We start from the raw sequence: 23266 nt of genomic DNA on the forward strand, positions 1-23266 counted from the left end.
TGCCAGTAAATTCAAAAGCGCGATCTCCTTGTTGTCTTTTTTTTTTTAGAAAAACAATTGATTAAGTGAAACGGCGCCTCTCGGAAAGCGTAATAACGCAATGTCGGGCTTCAAGATTGAACCAGCTAGGGTATTGAATCGGAACTGTACCGAAAACCGCGAAATAAAGAAAAGTAATGTTTTTTTTTTTTTTTCCTCGGATCGGAAGGTAAGAGAAACATTACGAGTTGGGTTGTTTTTCTCACTCTGAAAAGAAACCGCAAAAAAAAAAAAAAGAATGCCGCTCTTCGGTGCAGGTTGGGCTATCCACTCTAAAAGGCCGCTTTAGAAGTTACAAGTGGTTGTTCACATCGGTCATTTGTAATGGGCATCCGTCTTTGCGTCTCACTTGCGAAGCACAAACGGTACCTGGACGTACAAAAACGACGTAGAGGCTTTCTAGCTCTGCAGTTCCACAGTATTGTCTCAACAATTATGTAACGCAGGATGTATAGTAGGGTTTTGTTTTTCCGATGATCACTGCATGAAAATCAATGAATTTCATCGTTTAAGTAATCAATAAAGAATGGTGATTGTTCGGTCCAACTGCTTTAATTAGAGCATTGCCTTTAGCTTTATTATTTGCGAGAAACTCGCGTGTTGTGAACATTTCAGTGGTCCTCAGGTTCCTGACACAGAGCGTAAGCGGAATGAGCTGAGGTGGAAGGAAGTAGCCGCGCGAACGGATGCCCACAAGAGCACTTGTGCGTTACGTGCCGTTTCTCTTGTGGGTGTCTGACCAACTCGTCCAAAAAGAAGTATTGATGAGCCAAGGCCATCGTGGTTCTTATATTCCGGTATGGTTCAGCAATACCTTGTGTTCAGCAAATCGAAGTTGCAATGCAGTATTGGTGGCATTTGCGTGTCTCCCTTATATTTTTATTTTGTTATTTTGCGCGTGTAGCTTGAATCGAGAATTCCATCACTGATAAAACCTTGTCAGTTTCGTAATCCCACCACACCACCTAATCATCTGTCGTTTCCGACTGCGTTTCCTTTCCTTTAACTCGGCAGGCCACTCTTAAAACTGCAGTAGCCCAACGATTATCTGCTTCCGTACGCATTATATGGCCTGTCATCTTAATTTCGTCCTTTTCATCTCAACCAGAGCATCAGCTACCCCTCATCCCCTTTTTTTTAATGAGAAGTGCTTATCTCAGGTACTTCGCGCCATAAGAATGTTTCTCTTTCGTCGCTTGTGGTCTCTGAAGACTTGAAGTGTCCGATGGTGAGATTGAACATCAGCCCTCCAGAACAACGGATCCTGTGCTCAGATCATTAGGTCATCATCGCACTCAAACTCCTTTCCGTTCCAACGTGAGCTGTATAGACGTTGTCACGTTCAAAAGAAAGGCGACGTTTACAAAATGAAGGCGTTGAGGCCCTAGACCCAAAAGGGGTCGGCTCAGCACAAACAATGATGATGATGACCTCTTACTAGTGGCGCTTACCCACAAAGGGGGATGGGCCAAGAACCGGGCGGCAGGATCTTTGGGGTAAATACTTATTAGGCTAAAGATAAACGTTGCACTTTTAGACTAAAAGAGAAAAAAAAAAGAACATAGCTAAATCAAGGCACTGGCTCGTGAACTATATACGTAGTCTTCGTCTGCTTCTTTGTCGAAGGTGGATTAATGGCAATATTTACGTTGCATAGCAGAAGCGAGAACACGTGCGTAAAATCCAGTTTTCATTCTGCCGCAGACGTGGGAACAAAATGCGCATGTCCTAGTCAATATTACCACTTCGCGTGCGTGGGTCACGTCACATTTCAACAAGTTGCTTGTAATTTCGCCGGTGTGGCAGTTTCACCCCTTGTTCCCTCGTGGCTGGTAGCGCTCGCTGCGAGACTGCACCGATCGTCCACGGTCGATAACGAAACAGGCTGTTACGTTTCTTCACCGGAGAACAAAAAAAAAGGAAAAAAGAAAAAAGGCAGTTGTCATGCCTGCCATCTTCCTGCCACACACACACACACACACACACACACACACACACACACACACACACACACACACACACACAGGCGTGCGCGGGGGGGGGCCTCTAGTCACCTAAGAGGGGGGCGGGGGCGCAAAGTCTGCCCCATACATTTACTTAATAGGGAGGGGGGGGGGGGGCGCTGCGATGAACCTTCGCCTAGAGTTACTGTATATTCAACCTTTAAGTAACTCTACCTTCGCCTAGAGTTACTGTATGTATGCTAGTAGCTCTACCTTCGCCCGCCCTTCGCCCCCCCCCCCCCCCCCCCTGAATGGGAACGCCTATGCACACACTCTTTCTCTGATTCCCACAGTGCGTGGGATTTGCATCGCTTACTAGCCTCGCTTCTTGTGCGGTCCCCTGCGTTTTCTTGTGTTTTTCAAGTTCCGATTGCGTTTATAACGCCGTTCTTGAAGCCGGCCGGAGCTGATAAGGACTTCGCACCTGCTCTCGGCTGGCTAAAACAGTCGTCTTTAAAACAAAACAAAATGATAATTTTTATGAAAGCTGACGTCCAGTGGCGTAGACCCGGTGTGCCACCCCCTGGCTACGCCACTGCTGACGTCCCTGTTTCTCTCGAAACAACCTATATGCCATATAATGGGGGTTATATAATGGCATTATTGTCTGTTAGTTCTCATTATTATTGTGTATAACAAAGAAAACGAGCCCTTGAAATTAACACTTCTTTCCTTCATAATGGGGGTTGTGCTTCTGTCGATACTTCTTCATTTGATTGGGAAATTAGCGTAACATTAATGTCTGGGAACACAAGTGCTCTAGAACTATGAAACAAACTAGAGCTGACTAAATATGCGATTCTATTGCAATTTCTGTCGGCTCCCTTGAACTTCCACTGTGACGCTGCGCCGCGTAAAATTAAACTTCACCATAATAAGTCGGTCTGTCTCGCCCATCCCAAAGTGATAATGCGTTGAGTTGTAAGTTGTGCTAAGCTCCTATCGGAATCAGCTCGTGGTTATAAAGAAGCGATTTCACTTTGCGTCACGCTTTTACACGTCACACAGGGGTTGGACAGGGAGCCGCGCTTTTTGGTGCCGCTCGAGTAATTAGGTGAATTAACGCCAATCATATCCGCCTAGGATGATGCCTTTTAAATGTAGAAGAACCATAGCTACATTATTTTATAACGCTCCCTCTTCGACTTTTTAAGGTGTTTCTTTTCGATTTCTCTTCAAACCAGCACGTCGTCACGGCGTCGCGTAATTATTACCGGTACGCACATAAGGACGCCATCTAGCGATATCATGCCACTGCTGTCGCCTACGGTAGGCGTCTGGGACCTGCGGGAGGTGTATTCACCGATAGCAACGACGCGTGAAGAGCGGGCCCGGCTGAAACGCCGTGGCCCCGACGGAGACGAGCAGTGCGTCCTGCCTGCACTGCGTCGTCTATTTCCTGAATCGAGGTGGGGTCAATATACGAAGCGCCGGTGTCCACATGGTCCGAGGGGCTGCCGTGACCACAGATCGATGGGCCCCTTCTTTCGCACGCTATCAACACGCGAGCGGGCTTTTAATGTTTGGGTAGTTAATCGCCATGACAACAACGGCTGCCTTGGAGACGCGTTTGTGTGGGAAACTTTGAAAGCCTGGCCAGTGTTGGTGACCCTCCGTTTTAGAGCGACCGTCATATATAGTCAGGGGAGGCTCCCCTGACATTTGACTTTATTTTGGGAACGTCCACGTGCCGCGTATCGAGCTATGTTTATATATATACAGCGAAGGCAAGTTGTCGCCAGATACGGAAAAATGCAGATAATTCTGTTTAATAATTAAAGGAGATTATTTTCCACTTGTGCGCATAGACGTGCGCAGGTTTCTCCATCAGAGGGAGCCAAGTTTTACCGCAGCTTTCGAAGAGGAAAAAAAAAAACAGATAAAGAAGGACTGTCTAAAAATACTATTGTTTTCATTTGGGACAATACCTCACAGTTACTTTTTTAAAAAATTATCCAACGAAATCAATACACTTGCCCGATATTTTCTCCCATTGTTCTAAGCAAGTGCCTGTGCATGAAATAAATAGAATTAGAAAACAAGAAAGAAACGACGATCAATGTGTTGAGCTTTGGTCACCCGTGATCTTAGAAAAGAGGAGTGCACAGTTTTGATGTGATTTTATTAAATGGTCGATATCATTTGATCCGTCGCACACATTTAGCTTGGTACACTGGGATTACACTAAAGGCCTGGATTCTACCGCGCTAATATATTTTGATATTGTTCAGTGCTTATACATTTCTAATTAATTTCATTAGGCCATTATAAACTTCTGAACTTGATAAAGTACAACAGACAAAAAGTAATTTTAAATACACGTCACTAACACAGCAGCATTCATCTGACGGGTCTCCTCAAGCTTATTGACATCGAATTCAATGTAATGTCGAGGGAGGTTAATAGAACGCACTACACATTAAAATAACATGAAAAGATGGCAGTGCAAGTCACATGATGTCATACTTTGCAGTGCCTTTTGGTGATAACATGCATGGCGGTAATTTTTCGCTCAGAAGAACAAAAGTAAGTATAGCCGAAGACATACGTGTTAAACTTCATTTATCACTGTAATCAATCCCTATTGACGCAGTGATTAGCATTCTACTCTGAGCTTCTCACTTTACAAATGGCGAAGTGAGGACTGCGGCGCCGACCCAAACACGGTTGGCGCGCACAACAAATGCCGCAATACTCTCCCGATGTATACTTAATTTTATGCGCTCTCGAAAATAGGAGGTATCTGAGGATAGGTGATTTGAAGAGGCGCCTATTAAGGAAAAGATACGTAGCTCGAAGTGAGCTTCCAAATCAGAGTCGCCCCATGTTACAGAGACGGAGAAATTTCGCAACTCGAGCAATCGCTGCGCGCTCACGTTGCGGATACACACGGGTTGACAACAACGGCAAGCGTCGCATACGCTCCTTTTGGGCGAGGCGTCGCGTTTGACCTTGCGCAAGTTAAATTTCTGATCGCTTGCCAGTGTTGGTATCCATGCGCGATTCTTCTCTCTTTCGCGAGCAGCGACTTTAACAAGGTCGCCTGGCTGAACTTTCCTATTTTAATGCATCTGTTTAGGACAACGTCAGTTCAAATGTTAATGATCGCTTTACAGCTAATATGTGCGCCTGGGCTATTGCTAGTATTGCGTAACTGCTTTAACTGCGGTAGTTAGAAAATAGAAAGAACGACTAGATTGTTTATCTTTCTTTTTCATGTTCGCATCGTGTGTATTGTACGCGCATGTTATTATAGAGCAGTGCATGAAACAAGTGGTTTGAGATTACTTAAAAGAGTACCTACGCATGGCAGGAAGGCTTTTTTTGGGGGGCTCTGTTATCTACACGATGCGGACTTCACTATATACATAGACGTCGGCTCATAACGCGCGATAAGTTAAGCAACAAAACTGGCCAAGCAGCTGAGTTTTAATCAATATATTTGAGAAGATTTCAAGTCCGCAATGGCAGAAGTTGTGTATCAATTGACACTCGAAATTTGAGAACTCGATAACATATGCGCGATACTAGCGGCATGTGACAGCACGTTTAATTAATATTAGTGTATACTTATCAGTTTGTCGTCATTGTCTACTGCGCTTCCTTCCGCGAGAGAGCCGAGACGTCTTTTCAATTGAATACCCTTTACCTTGATCGGTGCTGTGTGTTTTGCGCGTAGTATATGCGACTCCACTGCTATCAACAAGAACAGGTGTCTTTATATTTGAATTCCTGTGTGGAAGGACAAACTATACAGGTTATACGCGCGATGCATTGGGGCGAGTGAGAGTGAATATGATGTAATGTCGCTCAAAGTTAGGACTCAAGTGAGAAACTTTAACTCGAAGTCGTTGTCCGAATTCCTGTTCTCACCGATTACGGTTTTACTGTATAGAATGGACCTTTCAATCACGGCTTTTTGAAACAAATCACGAACCTTTTTTTTTTTTCTTTCTCTTTTACCCGCTTTGCGTGGATGGCTGTTTGACTGTGTGAACCACGCTGATATACGTTTCCTTTTCATACGTTTTTCCTGATATATAGCGACTCTATGCTCGATATTGGTAAAAAGTCCGCGAAAATCTCTCGCACATTACACCCAGTTAGGCAACTACTTTGCGCTTTTGGCCGTCATAATTTAATTAACTCTGAATGGCTCCTATACGTTTCTAAAATTATGAACTATATATTTTATCTGGCTGCACACACACGTAGAGCATGCGACTCTCTGGGTGTCCCGGCAGGCATAGATGCTTTTTAAACTAACTAATCTTGCGACGAAATAGTTGCGCTGCCGTCTGAACGTTTCTCTGCCGTGTGCTGAACTGTGATGACTGTCCGTGCTCATGTTCTCCGATACTGCGAAGGGCTATTCGCGCTTGATGTAGTGGCAGTGAGACGCTGCTTAAAGCACGCCAGACTGTTTAATAATGCGTGGAACTTTAAAAATATACCTTTATACATTGTTCACGCGAATTCGATACGGCACTATTGAGACAATCATCTGACAAAAAAAAAGAAAAGAAAAAGAAAAAAGATGCGGAGCGAGAAACAGGGGTGACGCTCGACAGCGTAGCACGGGGGGCGACGAACCTACAGAGCAGCATAAAACGGTCTTAGTTGCCCGAAAGACCCCAATCGTTCCCCCGTACAGGTGCTCCTGCGATATAATAGCTGTAGAGTACTTTCGTTTTCATACATTCCATTATTCACTTCCCTCCGCCATCCTTTCACCCATCTTTTTTTTCCCCGGTCTTCCACGTCTCGCCGTAAAAAAAAGCAGGCGCGTGTCGTCTTTGTTCCGTCTTCCCCGTGGAGTGAGGCGCCCGCCGCAAACAAACCGCAAAAGAGCATTTGCCGGACTCCATTCGGCCAGCGCACTTTGTTGGCTTACCCCAGAGATGCTTCACCTGAGCGCGCCCAAGACAGGTTTTGCGACTCCGCTTCTGCTGTGTTCGACATACCGGACGTGACGTTGCCGCGCGTCGAGCGGAAACGCGACGGGGCACGCATCTCTGGCGTTGGCTCGCGGCGCGCGTTTTACGCGAGCTGCACGGTTCAGTTTTTGCACCTGGAGTTTGCGCGCTTATTATTGACAACTGACTCGCGATATCGTCGGCTGATCGTTTCCTGGCCCAGCCTGATCTAGCAGCCTCAATATGGGTGAGTCCTCCGATCGAATTTGCGCGCCCAGCGTACCGATCCGACGGGCAAACGAACGCGGACGAGCTCAAGTTGTACCCTGGGGCGGGGCTTTGCTATGTGACGCGGCAGGCTTCTTTCGGAATTTCATTGCCAAGTGGTGTTTAACTAGGGGAAACAGTTTCATTTGTTGGTGACGGTTGAGGGTTTTGTGTTCGACGACTGATGTGAGGGAGGAGAGAAAGAAATCTCTTACGTCGGGCAAACAGCGTGTATATTGTTGCTCGAAGCGGCGTGTTAGAGACGCGGGCAAGGCGCGTGCTCCAACAGGTGGGCCAGAGCGCGGGCTCCGGCGTGAATTGTTGTGCATGAAACAAGTGGAATCAAATTCACCGAAGAAACTGATGACTATGCCGTAGCGTAAGGGCGCTGGCTGTACGGCAGCGGCTGTGAAATGAGGTGGTGACCCCAAAATCAACGCGACGGACGCGCACTTCCCTTCAGCGACGCTAGAAAGTATGCCGTTGCGATCGCAGTTGCGTGCGATCGCAACGCAATAATAGCGCTGAGACATTACGACAGTTAATTTGCGCATGGTATGTTCGGCACGTCTGTGTTGTGAGATAACTGTTCGTATTTGTCAACTAATTCAGAGACTAGTCCTCGGCTGGGACCGTTGTAGCGAATGGGGCTGTTCGAAACCAATCAACACGTAGAACACGAAGTGTCAATCTCACCTCTCTGCACGTGAGCGATGAGAGGTAGATTAAGATAACTCGTGTGTGCGTAGAGTATTAAATCACTTCTCCACATTTTGACCTTAAGCAATAATTAGCTTGTTTTTCATGTATTAAGCTATAAGGTTGCTATAATGTTCTGCTCCCGAACTGCCTAGTTCAATGAACCCCCAGCACACACACACTAACACATTTTTCGCATTATTAATCTGAGATGAAGCGACAATAAATTCTTTAGACGTTCGAATCCGTTAACCTGCTATCGAAATCGCCCAGCTTTCAACGCTGTTTACCTTAATATATGCTAGCGTTGCAAGTATTAACTTTTGTTTTGTGATCTTTATAATATTCCCCTGTTTTCCGGCTTATTGTTTTACAATGTTGGTATGAAGTACTAATTTTCGTTATTTCGTTTCTTTTCGCGCCCTCTTGTTTGAATATGCATGATTTCCTCGGTTTATTCTCTCTCGCAAGAGCTGGTAGGGATTCATTCAGCATGGAGTTTGTAATAATAATAAGAATATAAGAATAAACACGCGACAATTTTTTTCTGTGTGGTCGACCTCTGTACCCGGAATTTGTGGTCCTGTTGGTCGTTTAGGGAGGATAACATTTCTGACTTGTATTTAGGCTTTTAATGTGTATGTCCATTCACTTGCGACATGTAAAAAATGACGTTTACATGTTGCTAGTGGCCGGTGTTGTGTGTTGGGGACGACTCGGTAAATTTATGTTCTGCCACGCAGAACTCAATATAAAATGTGCTGTGGACTATTGTTTTGGTTACTGTTGTTGTCATTTTTTTTTTTGTAGCTTGTAAGCACTTGACATATACTGTGTCACCTTCGCGAATTCGTTTAAGACATGCATGGCTGAGTTCTTATTGTCTATGGTATAACAACGTGGTTCAAGGTTCGTTGTTAGTGATGGCCGGAGACTGCCTGCAATTCTTTTGTGTTGTGAACCAGGACTTCGTATTCCTGGGAGAGCGAGAGAAAAAATAACTAATGACTTGGTGTGGTGTGTGCAGTTGTCATGACGTTGCATTTGGGAAAGATTGTATTTGATTCTGACTGTATAAAGGAAGTGTGGTGATTGAAGCCCACTTTTGTTTCATGGCTAAGAAGAGAAGATGGCTGTTGTTTTGATGATATTTTTATATAGAGAGCATTGTTTGTGTGGTGTGGTAGTACTATAGATGGACATAAGCGGGGCACCATGAAGTGCATATTTCAGTGCACTTCCGGCGGCTTTTACTAGGTTCAAATAAAAATCGTTAGTTACAAGCGGTAGATCATTTAGGAAATTGCACAACATACCGGGTAACTCTTGTTTAACAGCCTGGAATATCTTGCCTATGACGTCTGCTTAACTGCATAGATGCTTAATAGCAAGGGCGTAGCCAGATTTTTAATTGGGGGAGGGTGGGAGAGAGATTTTGACTCACTCCCCCAACCTCCCCTCTGGGTACGCCTATGCTAAATCGTACATGCATAAAAATCTAAGTGCATATTGCTGAACCATCTTGCAGAAATAACCTAAAGCCATTTTCTCAAGTGTTTATCTTTGTCCTTGAAGCATTATCAGTGCAGGTATTTTGTGAAATTCTATAATAATACCAGAGTTTTCTCGACTGTAAACAGATCACAACGAGTGTGGAAGTTATGAAACATATTTCGCTTTCATATTTAAGTTGATCCCCATATGTCGAACCTAACAGTGTTGCCATGACAAAGAGCAAAACCTGCAGACCTCGATGAACAGAAAAGGCCAGTTATGATGACATAAAGTTTAAAAAAATGAAGAGGGGTGCTACGAGCCTTCTTTATTACTGTGGTCTGGTGTGGTAGCCGCATCAATCCCACGAGTGTAGCTGTCGATTGTCACAACCCGTGAAACGTACCATCGGCTTGCAATACAGGTATTTAGGGTTTTGTTTGTTTGTTTGTTTGTTTGTTTGTTTGTTTGTTTGTTTGTTTGTTTGTGTGTGTGTGTGTGTGTGTGTGTGTGTGTGTGTGTGTGTGTGTGTGTGTGTGTGTGTGTGTGTGTGTGTGGAATGTGGGGGGAGGTGGGGTGTATAAGTCTCTGTTACAATATCTCGGGCTGTGCAATCTTGCATTGTCGCAGGAACAGCCAGTAAATAATGATAATATTGAGGAAACTCCATGGAGGCAGTCAAGCCGCCACGTTGGCTCAGTGGTTACGGTGCTCGGCTGCTGACTCGAAACACGCGGGTTCGATTCCGGCCGCGGCGGTCGCATTTCGATGGAGGCGACATGCTAGAGGCCCATGTACTGTGCGATGTCAGTGCACTTTAAAGAACCCCAGGTGGTGGAAACTATCCGGAGCCTTCCGCTACGGCGTCTCTCATAGCCTGAGCCGCTCTGGGAAACCATGGAGACGATCGCTACGGATGGCCGCGCACATTGAGCGAACCGCGGCTTCCTCCACTTTCACGAAATTCTCGTTTAAGTTTAGGACAGGCTTCCATTAGTGTAGGCAAGTTTGCACGTTTCATTACAATTGAAATTCATACCCCCCCCCCCCTCCCTCCCTCCTATCTTTGCTACGCCCCAATGCTCTTGGATAAGTCGCATCAACGGATATGCGAGCCGATACCAGCACTTGGCAGATTACGCGCGAATAATATAAATGAAAACTCAATTTGTCATACTAGGCCGGCAAAGATGTCGTCTCGAGTTATTACGTTGTTGGTAGTGGTGGTCTAGCATGTCAAAGAACGATGACGATCAGTCGAGAGGCCTCCGTTTGCTACCCGAGGTATCAGCCACTGAGCGAAAACCGCATCGTGAGCGCCACCGCCATGACAGGCGCGCTTTTATTCGTAATGTGTTCAGAAATAAATGTACTACGCACGTGCACTCTGAAACACTTGACAGCTGCCCATACCAAGCTTCACTCAATGTATGCCTTGTTCAGCGGCAGTTAGGCCGAACGCGACTGCTCTGTTGGTGTACACGCAACAGGTATACATAATTTTTTCCCCCTGCCTTATGTTTCCGTCATTTCTCCCGCGTGAACGACTGTGGCCGGTCTTTCACCGCCAAGTGAGGCTTTCACCGCCAAGTGAGTGCCTATGAGCACACGTCGCACTGCGTTTCTCTTGGCGAACACGCAAGGTTCGCGTGTTGAAGACCATGAAACGGCTGCCAGCTACCGCAAGGGTCGTTCGTTGTCGAACCCGCTGATCAGGCGCGCCCGCGCCTGCCCGGAGTAAAGTAAAACGGCGTTAAAGGAGCAAGAGCAACTAGATAGTTTTAGACGGGTAAACTATTTTTACAAATATAATATTTCATTTGATGAAAAAAATGCACTTTATTACTGGAGGGAATTTAGTCCGAACCAACCTTACTAACGTTGGTCCGAACTTCCATTTCTTGAATTTCGCGCCGAAAACTCAGTGCCGATGCATCTGTGCTATGTGTTGCATTTCAAAATATTTCGTCGTAGCTTAACCATGTTGGTGCAATAAATGTTGCTGAAACTTGCTGGGTTGAAGACTTGCTTCTTTTAGAATGCGCAGTAGTTCGCTTTCACCTAACATAACAGAGACCAGTGGACGCTGTCAGTGACATCATAGCGACGTGGTGCTGGTGGTGCGATAAGTCGATAACCAACCCTGCTCAAAACACTGTGTACTTTGCCGCCTCTCTTGTTTTTGACCATGTTTTTGACTCTTTTCTAGCAGCCGGCACGGTAAAATCGCAAAATCGCGGTTAATGTACCTGTTCAGTGTCACATTAGGCGTTGGGCTGTGCAACAAGAGAGTGCCAAATGTTTGCCCTGCGTGACGGCCCTTCGGCATCATGAAGCCATAACGCATTCACATTCGTAGGCGCAGGTCCCTGGCTTTTGTGTGCCAGAACCGGAGTTACAGCAAAGTATTTAGGGCCACCGTGAAACCTTAATTAGCTGTCTTTTCCTCACAAGTCCCCACGAGGACGACCAACTTCGGGCCGTCCAGAGGGCTCACGACCTGGCCGTCGAGTTTCAACTCCCGGTCCCGTCGTGGGCGCGGCCCGCAGACGAGGCCCCGTAGGGGGCCATCGCCTCCTCAGGACCAAAAAAGTTATTTAGATAGGTAGATAGATCTTTTCTGTGGTTTTAGCCCCCCCCCCTCCAACCACGAGGTAGCGGGGGTGGGGGGGGGGGGTGTTGGATGGAGTCTTCGGAAGAGGGACTAACTTATTAATCCAGCTTTGTTATAATGAAAATTCGATTTGGAAGTGTATTCACGTCTGGTTCATTTCAGCAGCGCACATGCACCGTGACTAGAACCAAAAGCAGCCACGGGCTGCTAGGGCGTGCAGCCGGGAATAGGGGCGAGTGCGCACATGTCCACCCCGCCTCCCCTCTCATAACTGACGCCTTTGCGTGTCAGTATATCTTTTTATGAAATATTATTCTAGTTTCAATTAACAAACCGTAGCATCAGAAATTTAAATACTAGAGGATCAACCTTGCTTGTCAAAAGAAACTTCGTTTTCGGCATATTGCAATACTAAAGTTGTGATGAAGTGTTCTGCTGGTGCGCCACGCTGATGTGGATACAATGTATGCAAATGCATGATGTTCTGTGTAGTAGCAAGTAAGGGTGGGTACTTTGATGGTTTATTCAAATTGCATGTTGTGTTTAAAATGGCTTATCATAAAGTGTATATACCAACAGTGTAAACAAAATGCTTGTACCTCAGCTGTTGTTTTTGCCTGCATGGGGGCGAGGGACTCCTTCAAGCCATTCTTGAATGGCTTTTTCCTTCACCTCGGGTCACATGTGCTGTGATAAATCAATAAAAAATCAATCAATCAATCAATCATGGAACAATATATAATAGATTTCGTGGCAACTTCCCCTTAAAACTTGAGGATCTTTGAGTTTCTCTCGTCTGTGTTTGTAAAGGCGATTTTTTTTTCTTTTTCAGCTGCATTTCAGCATGTCAGGGAGAACATTGAGGACCTCAATGGGCGTGTGGGTGCTCGGGACACTGACCTCATCTTTCTCAAGGGTCTCATGGAATCACCTGTTATGACCTGCTTAGTGCAGGTACTGTTCTTCTCCATTTTCAGTCTTTAAGTAATAAACAATATTATAATGCAGACAACCACTACAAGTATGTGTGTGTGCATGTGTGTATGCCCACACAGACACACTCATACTGTTGTAACCGTGACTCGGTTACTCAGATGATAATTCTTTAAGAAGAAGCAGATAGCGCTTTTTTTGCTACTACTGTAAAATCCCGAGCAAGCGCCCCCAAAATATACGCCAATGACCGAGCAAGCACCTCCCCCCCTCCCCTCTAGTCATTTTTCTTTCAACCTTTTCTCTGCTGCAGAATCCTGCAGCAGCGGTTCCTAGGAACCCATGTTCTGCAAGTCTTTAGATATGTGCACAATTTCTTAGTACTCTTACAGTGTGGTGTCTCAGGGTTGCATTCTGAGTTGTCACAATTTGTTGGAACATTTGAAGAACGTATTGCACCCCTTGTCATACCGCATGAAATTTCACACAAGGATTCCCTCTGGTTCAGTAAAACGGTAAATGCATGTGTATTCAATAAAGCATTTCATTAGAAGCACAGGTGGGCATTCTTCTTAGAGGGTCTTCCACCACCATCTTGAATTTTGGTCCGAGACCGAGCAAACACTCCCCCTCCAAATCTTGTCCGATTGTTTTTCCTCGTAGGGGGGGCGCTTGCTCGGGATTTTACGGTACATCATCTTCGTTAGCACGATGAAACCATTTTTATCATAATTTGTCAGTTACACAGTTCTCACTGATTTTTGTCTTAGTGCCAGGGGCGGCACCAGGATTTTTTTACTGGGGGCGCACCCATGACATGCGAGTTCCTTCAGGGGGCAGGGTGGCTGGGAACTTATGTAGTGTTTTAAATATCTTTGCTCTTGGGGCTCAAGGGGGGGCACGTGGAAATTTGGGAGGGGGGGCTGCCCCCACCCCTGGTGCCGCCCCTGCTTAGTGCTTCAGCTGTATGAGCTACATCTGCCCTAAACACAAGTGCTGCGGTGTGGTACAGTTGGCATATGCTTAGGTAATAAATTGCAGTAAAAGCATATGCAGCTGGCATTGCAAGAAAGTACTCTGTAATGGTGGTGTATGGTGCCAGCTATTGATAAGTAAGGTTGATAGATGTAAGTCATTGATGATAAGTTCTGTAGAGGAGTAATGTATAGGAAATAAATGTTTATTCCTAACTTACATTGTTGACTTACTGACATTATATGGCGGCTCTTTGTGTTGAAGCATGGAATATATTAAATGCAATTTATAGTTGCAAGAAATTATTGCAGACAAATGAAGAAAGTATTAAAGTAGGGCTAAAAATGAATATTATGAAGACAAAAATAATGATTAAGAGCCTGGCAAAAGAAAGAGAATTTGTGATTGGCGACCAACCCTTTGAGTCTGTACAAGAGTACGTACGCTTAGGTCATTTACTAATATGCGGGCCTACTCATGAAAAGCAGATTCACGGAAGGATAAGGATAGGCTGGAGCACATATGACAGGCATTACCATATCATGACAGGCAGTCTGCCGTTCTCCCTAAAACGAAAAGTATACATTCGTTGCATACTTCAAGTTGTAACATATCGGGCTGAAACTGAGGATGACAAATAAATTCAAGAAAAAGTCAAGGACCATGCAGCGCACAATGGAATGGGAGATGGTAGGTGTAGCATTAAAAGATTTGGAAGGCAGTAAAATTGGTCAGACAACAAACAGGAGTAGCATGATATTCTAGTTGATATTGAGCAAAAGAAATGGACTTGGGCCAGCCACATATTGCGTAGTCAGACAACCGGTGGTCAGTTACAGCAATTGAATGGATACCAAGAGACGACAAAAAAAGCTGAAGACGACGGCAAGTTAGATGGAGTGACGAAATTAAGAAGTTTGCTGGGATAAAATGGAATCAGCTCAAACAAGATAGGGGAAATTGGAGATCATTTGGAGAAGCCTTTGTCCTGCAGTGGACATTAAATAGACTGAGAATAATAAATACTAATAGCAGCTTAAAATATGTGTCTCGGCTTCCAGGGATTTGACAAGGTGTTCCTGACAGCAGTAGGCAGTAGAACCAGGCAAGAGCAGTGATGCTACCGCTGCGCCAATTGCGCCAGACTGCGCCAAAGTGCCCTGGCTGCTACAACCTGCTACATTTTCTCAAAATTTTGCGATTCTGCGCCAAGCCTGCGCCAAAGGGGTGTACTCCGACTTTCAGAAATGAAACTAACTACATGAGGTTCCCCCATTGAGAGCGACATCGCACTGTACGCGGACGTACGCGGACATTCTCCATGAGAGTGATGAAAATGGAGACAAAATATCAATATGGTGTTGTCAAGCGGACGAAGGAACTGCGTTTTGTGTTTTTTTTTTGTAATCAAAGCATAAACTGTAGGCAACATGGCGTAGCAGCAGTCAAGCGACATGCAGCCATGAAACGGCACATTGATGCTACCAGTCGTCATTGAGACGCTTCAGGTGGCTGCAGTGGCCGAAAACTATCCAGCCGACTTTGGAATTCGGCAGTCCATGGAACGTCTTGCAGTGTGACCGCGTGACAATAGCAGAAACTCTGTTTGTGCTTGGCATGATTCTCAAGGGAATCCCATACTCGTGCGCCGACACAGCAACTGCCTTGTTTCCCAAGTTATTTGGAGATTCCGAAACAGCGAAGCAGTTTAGTTGTAAGAGGTTCAAGGCATCCTACATAGTTAGTGATGGCCTCGGGCTGTATTTCAAGAAACTTGTGCTTGACGAGCTGAACAAGCCGGATGTGGTTTTTTCTGTTAGCATTGACGAGACCCCTCTTCCTGAACAGAGGTGCCAACAACTTGATGTTGTAGTTAGGCGTTTCTCCAACAAAATGCAGCGAGTTGTGGAACACCTACAGTCTTTCCGGCTGGGCTCCGCGACTTCGGAAATTTTGGCTAATGATGTGCGGAGAGCAATGATGGACCTGCCGCAGAAAAATGTCATTTGCTCTTCTACGGATGGCCCTAATGCAGTGAAAAGCTTCAGAAAAAAGATGCAGGAAAAATACCCTGACATCATAGATGTAGGAGAGTGCTGCTTGCACAAAGTGCACAGCTCATTTGCCCGCGGCTTGAGTGCCATTGGCTCGGATGTCGACGCTGCTGTGGTCGATGTTTATTACTTTTTTAAGACTTCTTCGGCTCAGAATGAATTGTTGAAGGCAGAGCGCCTGCTCCAAAAGCTAGTTTTGCTGCTCCAAAACGCAATTTTGCCTGCTCCAAAAGCTGCTCCAAAGTGGCCTAAGCCAGTAGCATCACTGCAAGAGGCAACAGTGACTTGACTGGTTTCACTGATTACCCCAATTTGACTTTTCAGTGAAATGAGTTCAGCAGTTCAGAATGCTCAAATATCAGAAAATTATAGGACATATATTATGCTGCTTTTCTGCTGTTGCAGTAATAACCACCACTCTTCTGGTATTTCTCAGTTTTTACGCACAAAAATGTCTAGATGTAATTGATGTAAAATTTAAGGAACTGAATTTGAAAGACATTAAATTCAGTTCTGAACAAAAACGCCTCGTGTGCACATTAAAGTGTTTTCCTGTGTTGACGAACTGGTTTGACTTGCTAATATGAGCAATGCTGACCGCAGAGGCAGATATGTAGGTACTGTTAAGCTACAACAGCAACAAAAGAAGAAAAACTTCAAATATGTATTTACTTGTAAAGTGTAGTGCAATTTGCAGTGCTGACTGACTAGCAGCATTTTGATTCGAAAGGCTGGAACAAATGCATGTTGAATAGTGTTCTGACTTGAAAAGTTACTAATGCTCAGATAAAGACATTCATGTTTTTGCTGCAGTTGCTGTGTGACACCAATGACTTCACTTACTTTTCTGTTTCTGGCCAACAGGTTCAAGATCACCTTGAAGAGAAAACTACAGCGTTCAAGCCTGTCTCTACAAACAATGTAGAACTTCTGCGGGATGTCTGCCAGGCTTGCCGACGGGTCACTAGTCGTGATGCCCAAGAACTTGCCAACATCCTTAGTGGTCCTCACTTTTCAGTATGAATCTTTGCATTCTATAACAAAAGCATTGCCTTATTGGTATTCTGAAGTTTTCACTTGTAGTGCTACCATGAGCTTATGTGGTCTCCACACTGACACAAAAATGTTGGTCAGGTGTTTTTTGCTCTATTATGTTACTGAAGGCCTGTTGGTTATAACACGGCACATCACTTGCTGCAGTGCTCAACAGATAATTATTTACAGTCTGTTTATTACTGATCAGTCTCAGTTTTGATTTGGGAGAGCTCCAAGAACGACAAGCCGCTGGGTGCAACCAATGACATCTAGCGTGCGCTACATGGTATAGAAGTTTGATTGTGTGAGCACACAGAACTGTGGTGCACTTTCGTACTGCCTGCATCGTCTACTTGCATTCTTTCACCTGCATGTGCTGCGCGATGTCGTCGCCGTCATCGTTGTTATCATTGTTGTAGTCTTCTGGTGGCGATGACTTTCTTCAGGCTTCCACACTTTCCAAACATTCACCGCGGGCACGGACTCACGAGCAGCTGCTGAATAGTAGTCTGCTGGTGCAAGCGCGGCAAAATGGCAATGGTGACTACGACATCATCATTACTTGCTGTGCCAGCTCGGAGCTCAGCTGCAGCGGTGACGTCGCAGTAGTTAAGGGGGTCACCTTCCGGTCACCTCAGGCGGTGTCAGTGTCGCGAGGTGCCATGCATAGCGCTCGATTGTGCATGTAGACTTCAATATTCATATAAATTACCTTCCAAGCTATATTCGCTGTGGAGTTTTCATAGATATATGCATGTTCATGAATATCGATCCCCTAGGTTATTCAAGCAGTGAAATTTTGTGTCACTGCCCCTTTAAAGTTTCCATCTTCCACTGGGTGGGTATCTTTAATAGCTAATAATGGCACCACATGTTGGAAGTTCTCAAAATTTTTGCTGTATAGTTATTAACAAGTGTGACAAGTAATTTTGTGCATGCGACAGCCTATGACCAAAGACCTAATAATGAATTGCCTTTATTTTGTGCTCTAGCGTCAAGTTCACAGTGACAGTTCGTGGTAGTATTTACAATGTAGTGATGTCAAGAACAAAGGTGAGTGAAACAACAAGAGCACTGATGCTTATGTTGTAATGCTCAGATTTGTGCTTGTCTTCACCACACTGTTGTGAGCTTGATGAAGACTTGGAGGGCCATGTGGCCTTTTTGTTATGACTAGCTGTTCTGTATTATGGCTGTGACATGAAGAAAAAAAAAGCAAACAGAAAAAACTAGGTTTAGGATATATGATCGTTTTTCTTCATTGTCTAGCTGTCCAGTAAGGATAAATGAAACACTTTGAGATAACTCATTTGTGAACAGCAATATCACAAGACTGTAACTGAGGTACGGAAGATAGCAGATGATTCCGACTTTGTACCTGCGATCAATAGGGAACGTGTCTTTGTACCAATGTCAAGGCATTTAAAACATTTCTGTGTCCGACCACTACTAAGGATTTTCGGATGCAAAAAAAAAAAAAAAAAAAAAACGCCCCGCCACGGTGGTCTAGTGGTTATGGCGCTCGACTGCTGACCCGAAGGTTGCGGGATCGAATCCCGGCCGCGGCGGCTGCATTTTCGATGGAGGCGAAAATGTTTGAGGCCCGTGTGCTTAGATTTAGGTGCACGTTAAAGAACCCCAGGTGGTCAAAATTTCCGGAGCCCTCCACTACGGCGTCTCTCATAATCAAATCGTGGTTTTGGGACGTTAAACCCCAGATATTATTATTATTATCGGATGCAAAAGACAGTGTCAAGTGTTTATGTGAATGCTGCTGTAGTCAAATCATTGTGAGAAGCATACTGTTAAACTTTTTAAATTCTTGCAATTGATGCAACTAGATCTGAGGAAGAGCACAAGCTCCCAGCAGTTAGATGTGACAAATAACAACGAACTTCACTACAACATCACCATATATCTTGGTTGCCAATGGCAAATATGTGTTGCAACCCTGTAATAAGTCTAGTCAGATGGGTGTTGTGCTCATTAAACAGCTATGGCTAGGTTTCTAGGCCTTGCTGCAACAGGTTTATCCTTTTTACTGAGTTGTAATTTAGTGTGGTACACCAAAGCATAGGAATCCAATAGGGACCACTGCATTTGTTTACCATTAGCTGAGGCTTATGACATCCCAAGTTACTATGACCGTGTCATGTTGTATCTTGAACAATTAGTAATCTGAACTACAGTAAGTGACAAGTAAAGAATGCAGCAGCAAATGCCCCTCACAGAGGACATACATGTGTGTACATGGGCCATCAAATTGCCTCGTATTTGGAAAACACTACCCACACTCATTGAGAGCAGACATGCCGAGTGCTCCTCCAAGGCATTGTCCATTTACATGGTCAGACTCGTGTCCTGAGGTGTTGTGGCTTGCCAGTGCAGAGTCCTGCATATTGACAATTTTCTTTCGCCTTTGAACTGCTGGAGCATCACTGGCAGTGGCGAGCATGTGTTTCAAAGTAATGACCTTGATTCTAGGAGGTGAAAACTTCACTATCCTGCTCTTCCTCTTCTTCGTCATTCATTGTATCCGAGGGTGCCGGTTCCAAGAGCTTGCAAATCAGAATTGTTTCAAGCTAGTGGCAGTCTGTGGATTATAGTAGTGACATATTCAAATGGGCTTGAGATGGCATTGCAGCTGCTTGTGTAGAAATATGGTGGCAGCCATTCCAGATTGTGTATACAGTGTGCATGTAGCAATTGACTGTGGTCTATTTTATTTAAATAAAAACTATTCTTTTTCATTGCACACATCCAACTCATTTATTCTCAGCATAGGATGATTTAAACATGTTGTATTTTGATGTTCTGATGAGGTTCATGTAATGGAAGTCAACTACAGTATGTTGTAGACTCTGTTACTATTGCATAAATGCGAGTTTTTAATATTCTGAAACATTTTGCCATGAGCCCTTTTTCTTTTTAAGTTGTCTGCCATTCTCTCTTCTTTTTTTTTTATGACAGGCTTTGCTCAATGCCCATGATGCTGTAGCTACAAAAAGCTACGAACCTGCCAAGCCACTGCCTCTTGAGAAAGAAGCGCCAGCAATGACACCTGAAACCCTGAATGACACTATCAGGATGGTGGGGATCAGAAAGAATGATGACGAGCCTTTGGTGAGCTCTTGCTACACTTATGGTTTGTTTTCCTTGGTGTTCAGAATGTGCCCTTGACTAAGGTATTTTCGTACAATGCTTTTAGGGTATAACGGTACGGGTGGAGAATGATAACCTGATCATTGCCCGCATCCTTGCTGGTGGCATCATTGACAGACAAGGTAAGAGCTAGGAGAAGGACTTCATGTTAGAATACTTTGGAATAGATAATGCTTTACAAGCAGGTGTCTCCTCACGCTCTGAATACTGCAATTGTAATGGCTGCATTTGCATTCAAATAGATTTACTGCAGAGAACACATTTACAAATCTGTACTTTAACAACCACTCTTACATGTCTATACTGTCCCACCCCTTTGTGTAATGCTTTTGGGGCTTCAAGTTGATAATAAATGAAATGAAGTGAAGTATGTTACCTTTCTCTTCTCTTTTCATTTCACATCTGAAATGGACTATCGTAACAGTACTTCAGTCACGTGTTGAGAATACTGCTTGCAAAGCGCACATTATTTGTTGAACATTTATAATGGAGTGAGATATACATGTGAGGATTATATGCTGGATTGGATTTTGGGAGCTTTTGTGTGCTACAAACTTCCACCTGCTACAAGGCTGGTTCCTTATCTCTAACATTGAGCTTTTACTTATTTAGACTAGGTTCTTACAGTAACAGTGTTATATAATATTGCTTATTATCCTCAATGTGCTGAATCAGCCACATGGGTAGCATTCTTTCATTTGCCAAAGTAGTTTGTGCATTTTAAGGAGATAGTATTAAAGATCCTCCGTCGTAGAAAATGTGGTGTCGGTGGTGTTGTCCGTGAGTGAAAAATCCTGATGGATGCAAACAATAAAAATTGGCTTGTTCGAGCCTAAATCGATCCCAGGTATTATGAACTGCCATTCGAGTGTTCCACCACAGAGCCACGCCGTCGCTTGAAACCGCCTTGAAAAGAGACCCCTATACAGTCGTCATGTCGGGCAAGGAGTCACGTTAACAGGTGGAATATTGCATTGCAGAAGCGTAGAATCACACCAGGTGTCACACCATGTGAATTTCTTAACTAGTGGGTGGTTGAAAGCTGCCAAACCATTACAAAGGGCTGAGCTATAATTCGTCATCATCTTCATCAGCCACAGCATCAACAAAGTGTGCAGCTACGTAAGTGCGCATATTGCCTTACATACACGTATTAGGTACTTCGCAACTGTAATTGGAGTAGGCACCCTAGGACTGTTTACAATGCCCAATGTCACATGCAGAGACGTTCCTTCCTTCACAGCATTGTTGAGGTGTCGACTGAGAAGCGAAGCATGGTAAGCAAATTAGAAGGCGATGTGAACGGGGCCTTTAATGATATCACGTTGCACTCTCAAAGGCTAAGATTTAGGTTACTCAATTTTTTTTATACAATCTTTAAATTATTGGATTCTTCTGTTTATTATCACTTCCTATCTTGGGAACTGTTTGAATTTATATGTTTATGATAGAACAAGCTATTCGTGAACTACACTTTTCCAGATGAAAAATGTACCCCTATTTCACAGTGCGGCTTGTCAGCAATGCTAAGATGTCATGGCACTTTTTTTTTGTGGGGCACATATTTGTAAAGGAACATGTAATTTCTGCATCCTTGAGCACTTCACTTGAAAAGACATGTTAGCAGGTCTATTTATTTAGGCATATTGATGCAATTTGCTTTTGTGCTTTGTCAAATTTATTCTTTTTCTTTAGGGCTGCTGCATATTGGGGATACGATTCTGGAAGTGAATGGCATACCAGTCCACACACCTGAACAGTTGCAGCTGCAACTGAAAAAGGCTCAAGGAAGTGTTGCATTCAAGATACTTCCCTCTTACCATGACAGCCTTCCGACATTTCAGGTACGCCTTCAACTTTTGCAAACCTTCCATCGTGAGGTGTTTTTTTTAAGTGCATCATCATTAATTATCATTTATCAAAGTTCCCACTTATATCGTAGTTTGTGTGTAACTGTTGTATGAATTAATGAAAAACTAAATGCTTGAACTTATCATCTTTAAAAGTTTAAGTGATATCCTTCAGGCTTCTTTAATGGGCACCTTAGTTCCACACGGCAACCATAGGAGCTCATCATTGTATATAAATATGCATAGTATTACTAGTGCCATTTTTGGGCAGACTTTTACACATTAAAAAAAAAAGTTTGCGATTTTGATTGCTCCCTGCAGAAATGTAATTGATTATAGTTACCAATTACTGCTCAAGAGAGTAATTACTGAAAGGAATATATTACATTAGTTAAAGTTATTTCCCCATTAACTTACATTAACACTGTAGAAATACAGTAATTAGAATGATTTGTCCTGGCTATTTCACTCCAGCTTCTACGAGCCTTTAGACCTTGTTGATCTTCATCAACAAATGCTTTTCAAAAGTGTCAAATGTCAACTTACCTCTTTTCTTTCTGAGGACATCTGCAACGATGCTGGAAGCCCACTCTATGTGTGTGCTTAAGGGAAGGGTGATGTTCTGACGGTCACAAATACCTTGCACACAAGATTGTGATTATATTGCCGTGATACTTGTACCGTGGTCATTTATGAAGTGCAGCATGTTACAGATACCTGGGCTTAGACTCCCTCGGAAAAGGCACTTCACGAAAAGATGAAGTAGTTATCGCTGTAGTACTATAGCTGCACGAGTTCATTTATTCGGCCAACATGTGATGGAGCGTTAGGTTGAGGTAGCAAATACAGAGCACCCAGGTTTACCTGTCTTAACATGTGCAACTGCGAGGCACTTGAATTGTGGTGGCACACTTAAACGGGTCATGAAGCACCCCTTGGGCTTGTTGAAAAAACACATCCTGCGGAAAGCTGACACGGCTATGAACTGCTCAGCCAAATATTGCAGTCATGCGCGGCGCGTAAAGGCTACAAGCGGAGTGCGAAGTTGCTGTTTTCTCGGGAACCCTCTTTTCAAACAGAGGCCGGTTCTCACTCTCGTCAGTGGGCGGGGCGCCTGCCAGTTGACGTCGCGTATCTGCTTCTCCGCGTCGCAAAAGACATAGCATCCTCATTGGCCGATAGCTGGCATAAATTGAAAGCGGCGTTCAGATGAGATGCGCTTCTT

General features: G+C 44.3%; 1 protein-coding gene across 4 annotated transcripts in view; it reads left to right on the forward strand.

Annotated features, from left to right (window-relative positions):
- The window catches only part of LOC119378907 (protein PALS2), a 98987-nt gene that overhangs the window by 46888 nt on the left and 28833 nt on the right, over nt 1-23266 (forward strand). For 3 of the 4 annotated variants that reach the window (XM_049411696.1, XM_037647978.2, XM_049411699.1), the window contains exons 2-6: nt 12865-12986; nt 16859-17011; nt 20000-20152; nt 20238-20313; nt 21887-22035. In XM_049411696.1, coding sequence (XP_049267653.1) covers nt 12865-12986; nt 16859-17011; nt 20000-20152; nt 20238-20313; nt 21887-22035 — 653 coding nt within the window. Of the gene's footprint in view, nt 1-7024; nt 7206-12864; nt 12987-16858; nt 17012-19999; nt 20153-20237; nt 20314-21886; nt 22036-23266 lie in introns of those variants that run through there. The other variant, XM_049411698.1, reaches the window with a different exon arrangement.

This window comes from Rhipicephalus sanguineus, chromosome 1 (assembly GCF_013339695.2).
Source record: "Rhipicephalus sanguineus isolate Rsan-2018 chromosome 1, BIME_Rsan_1.4, whole genome shotgun sequence".
Taxonomy (NCBI): domain Eukaryota; kingdom Metazoa; phylum Arthropoda; class Arachnida; order Ixodida; family Ixodidae; genus Rhipicephalus; species Rhipicephalus sanguineus.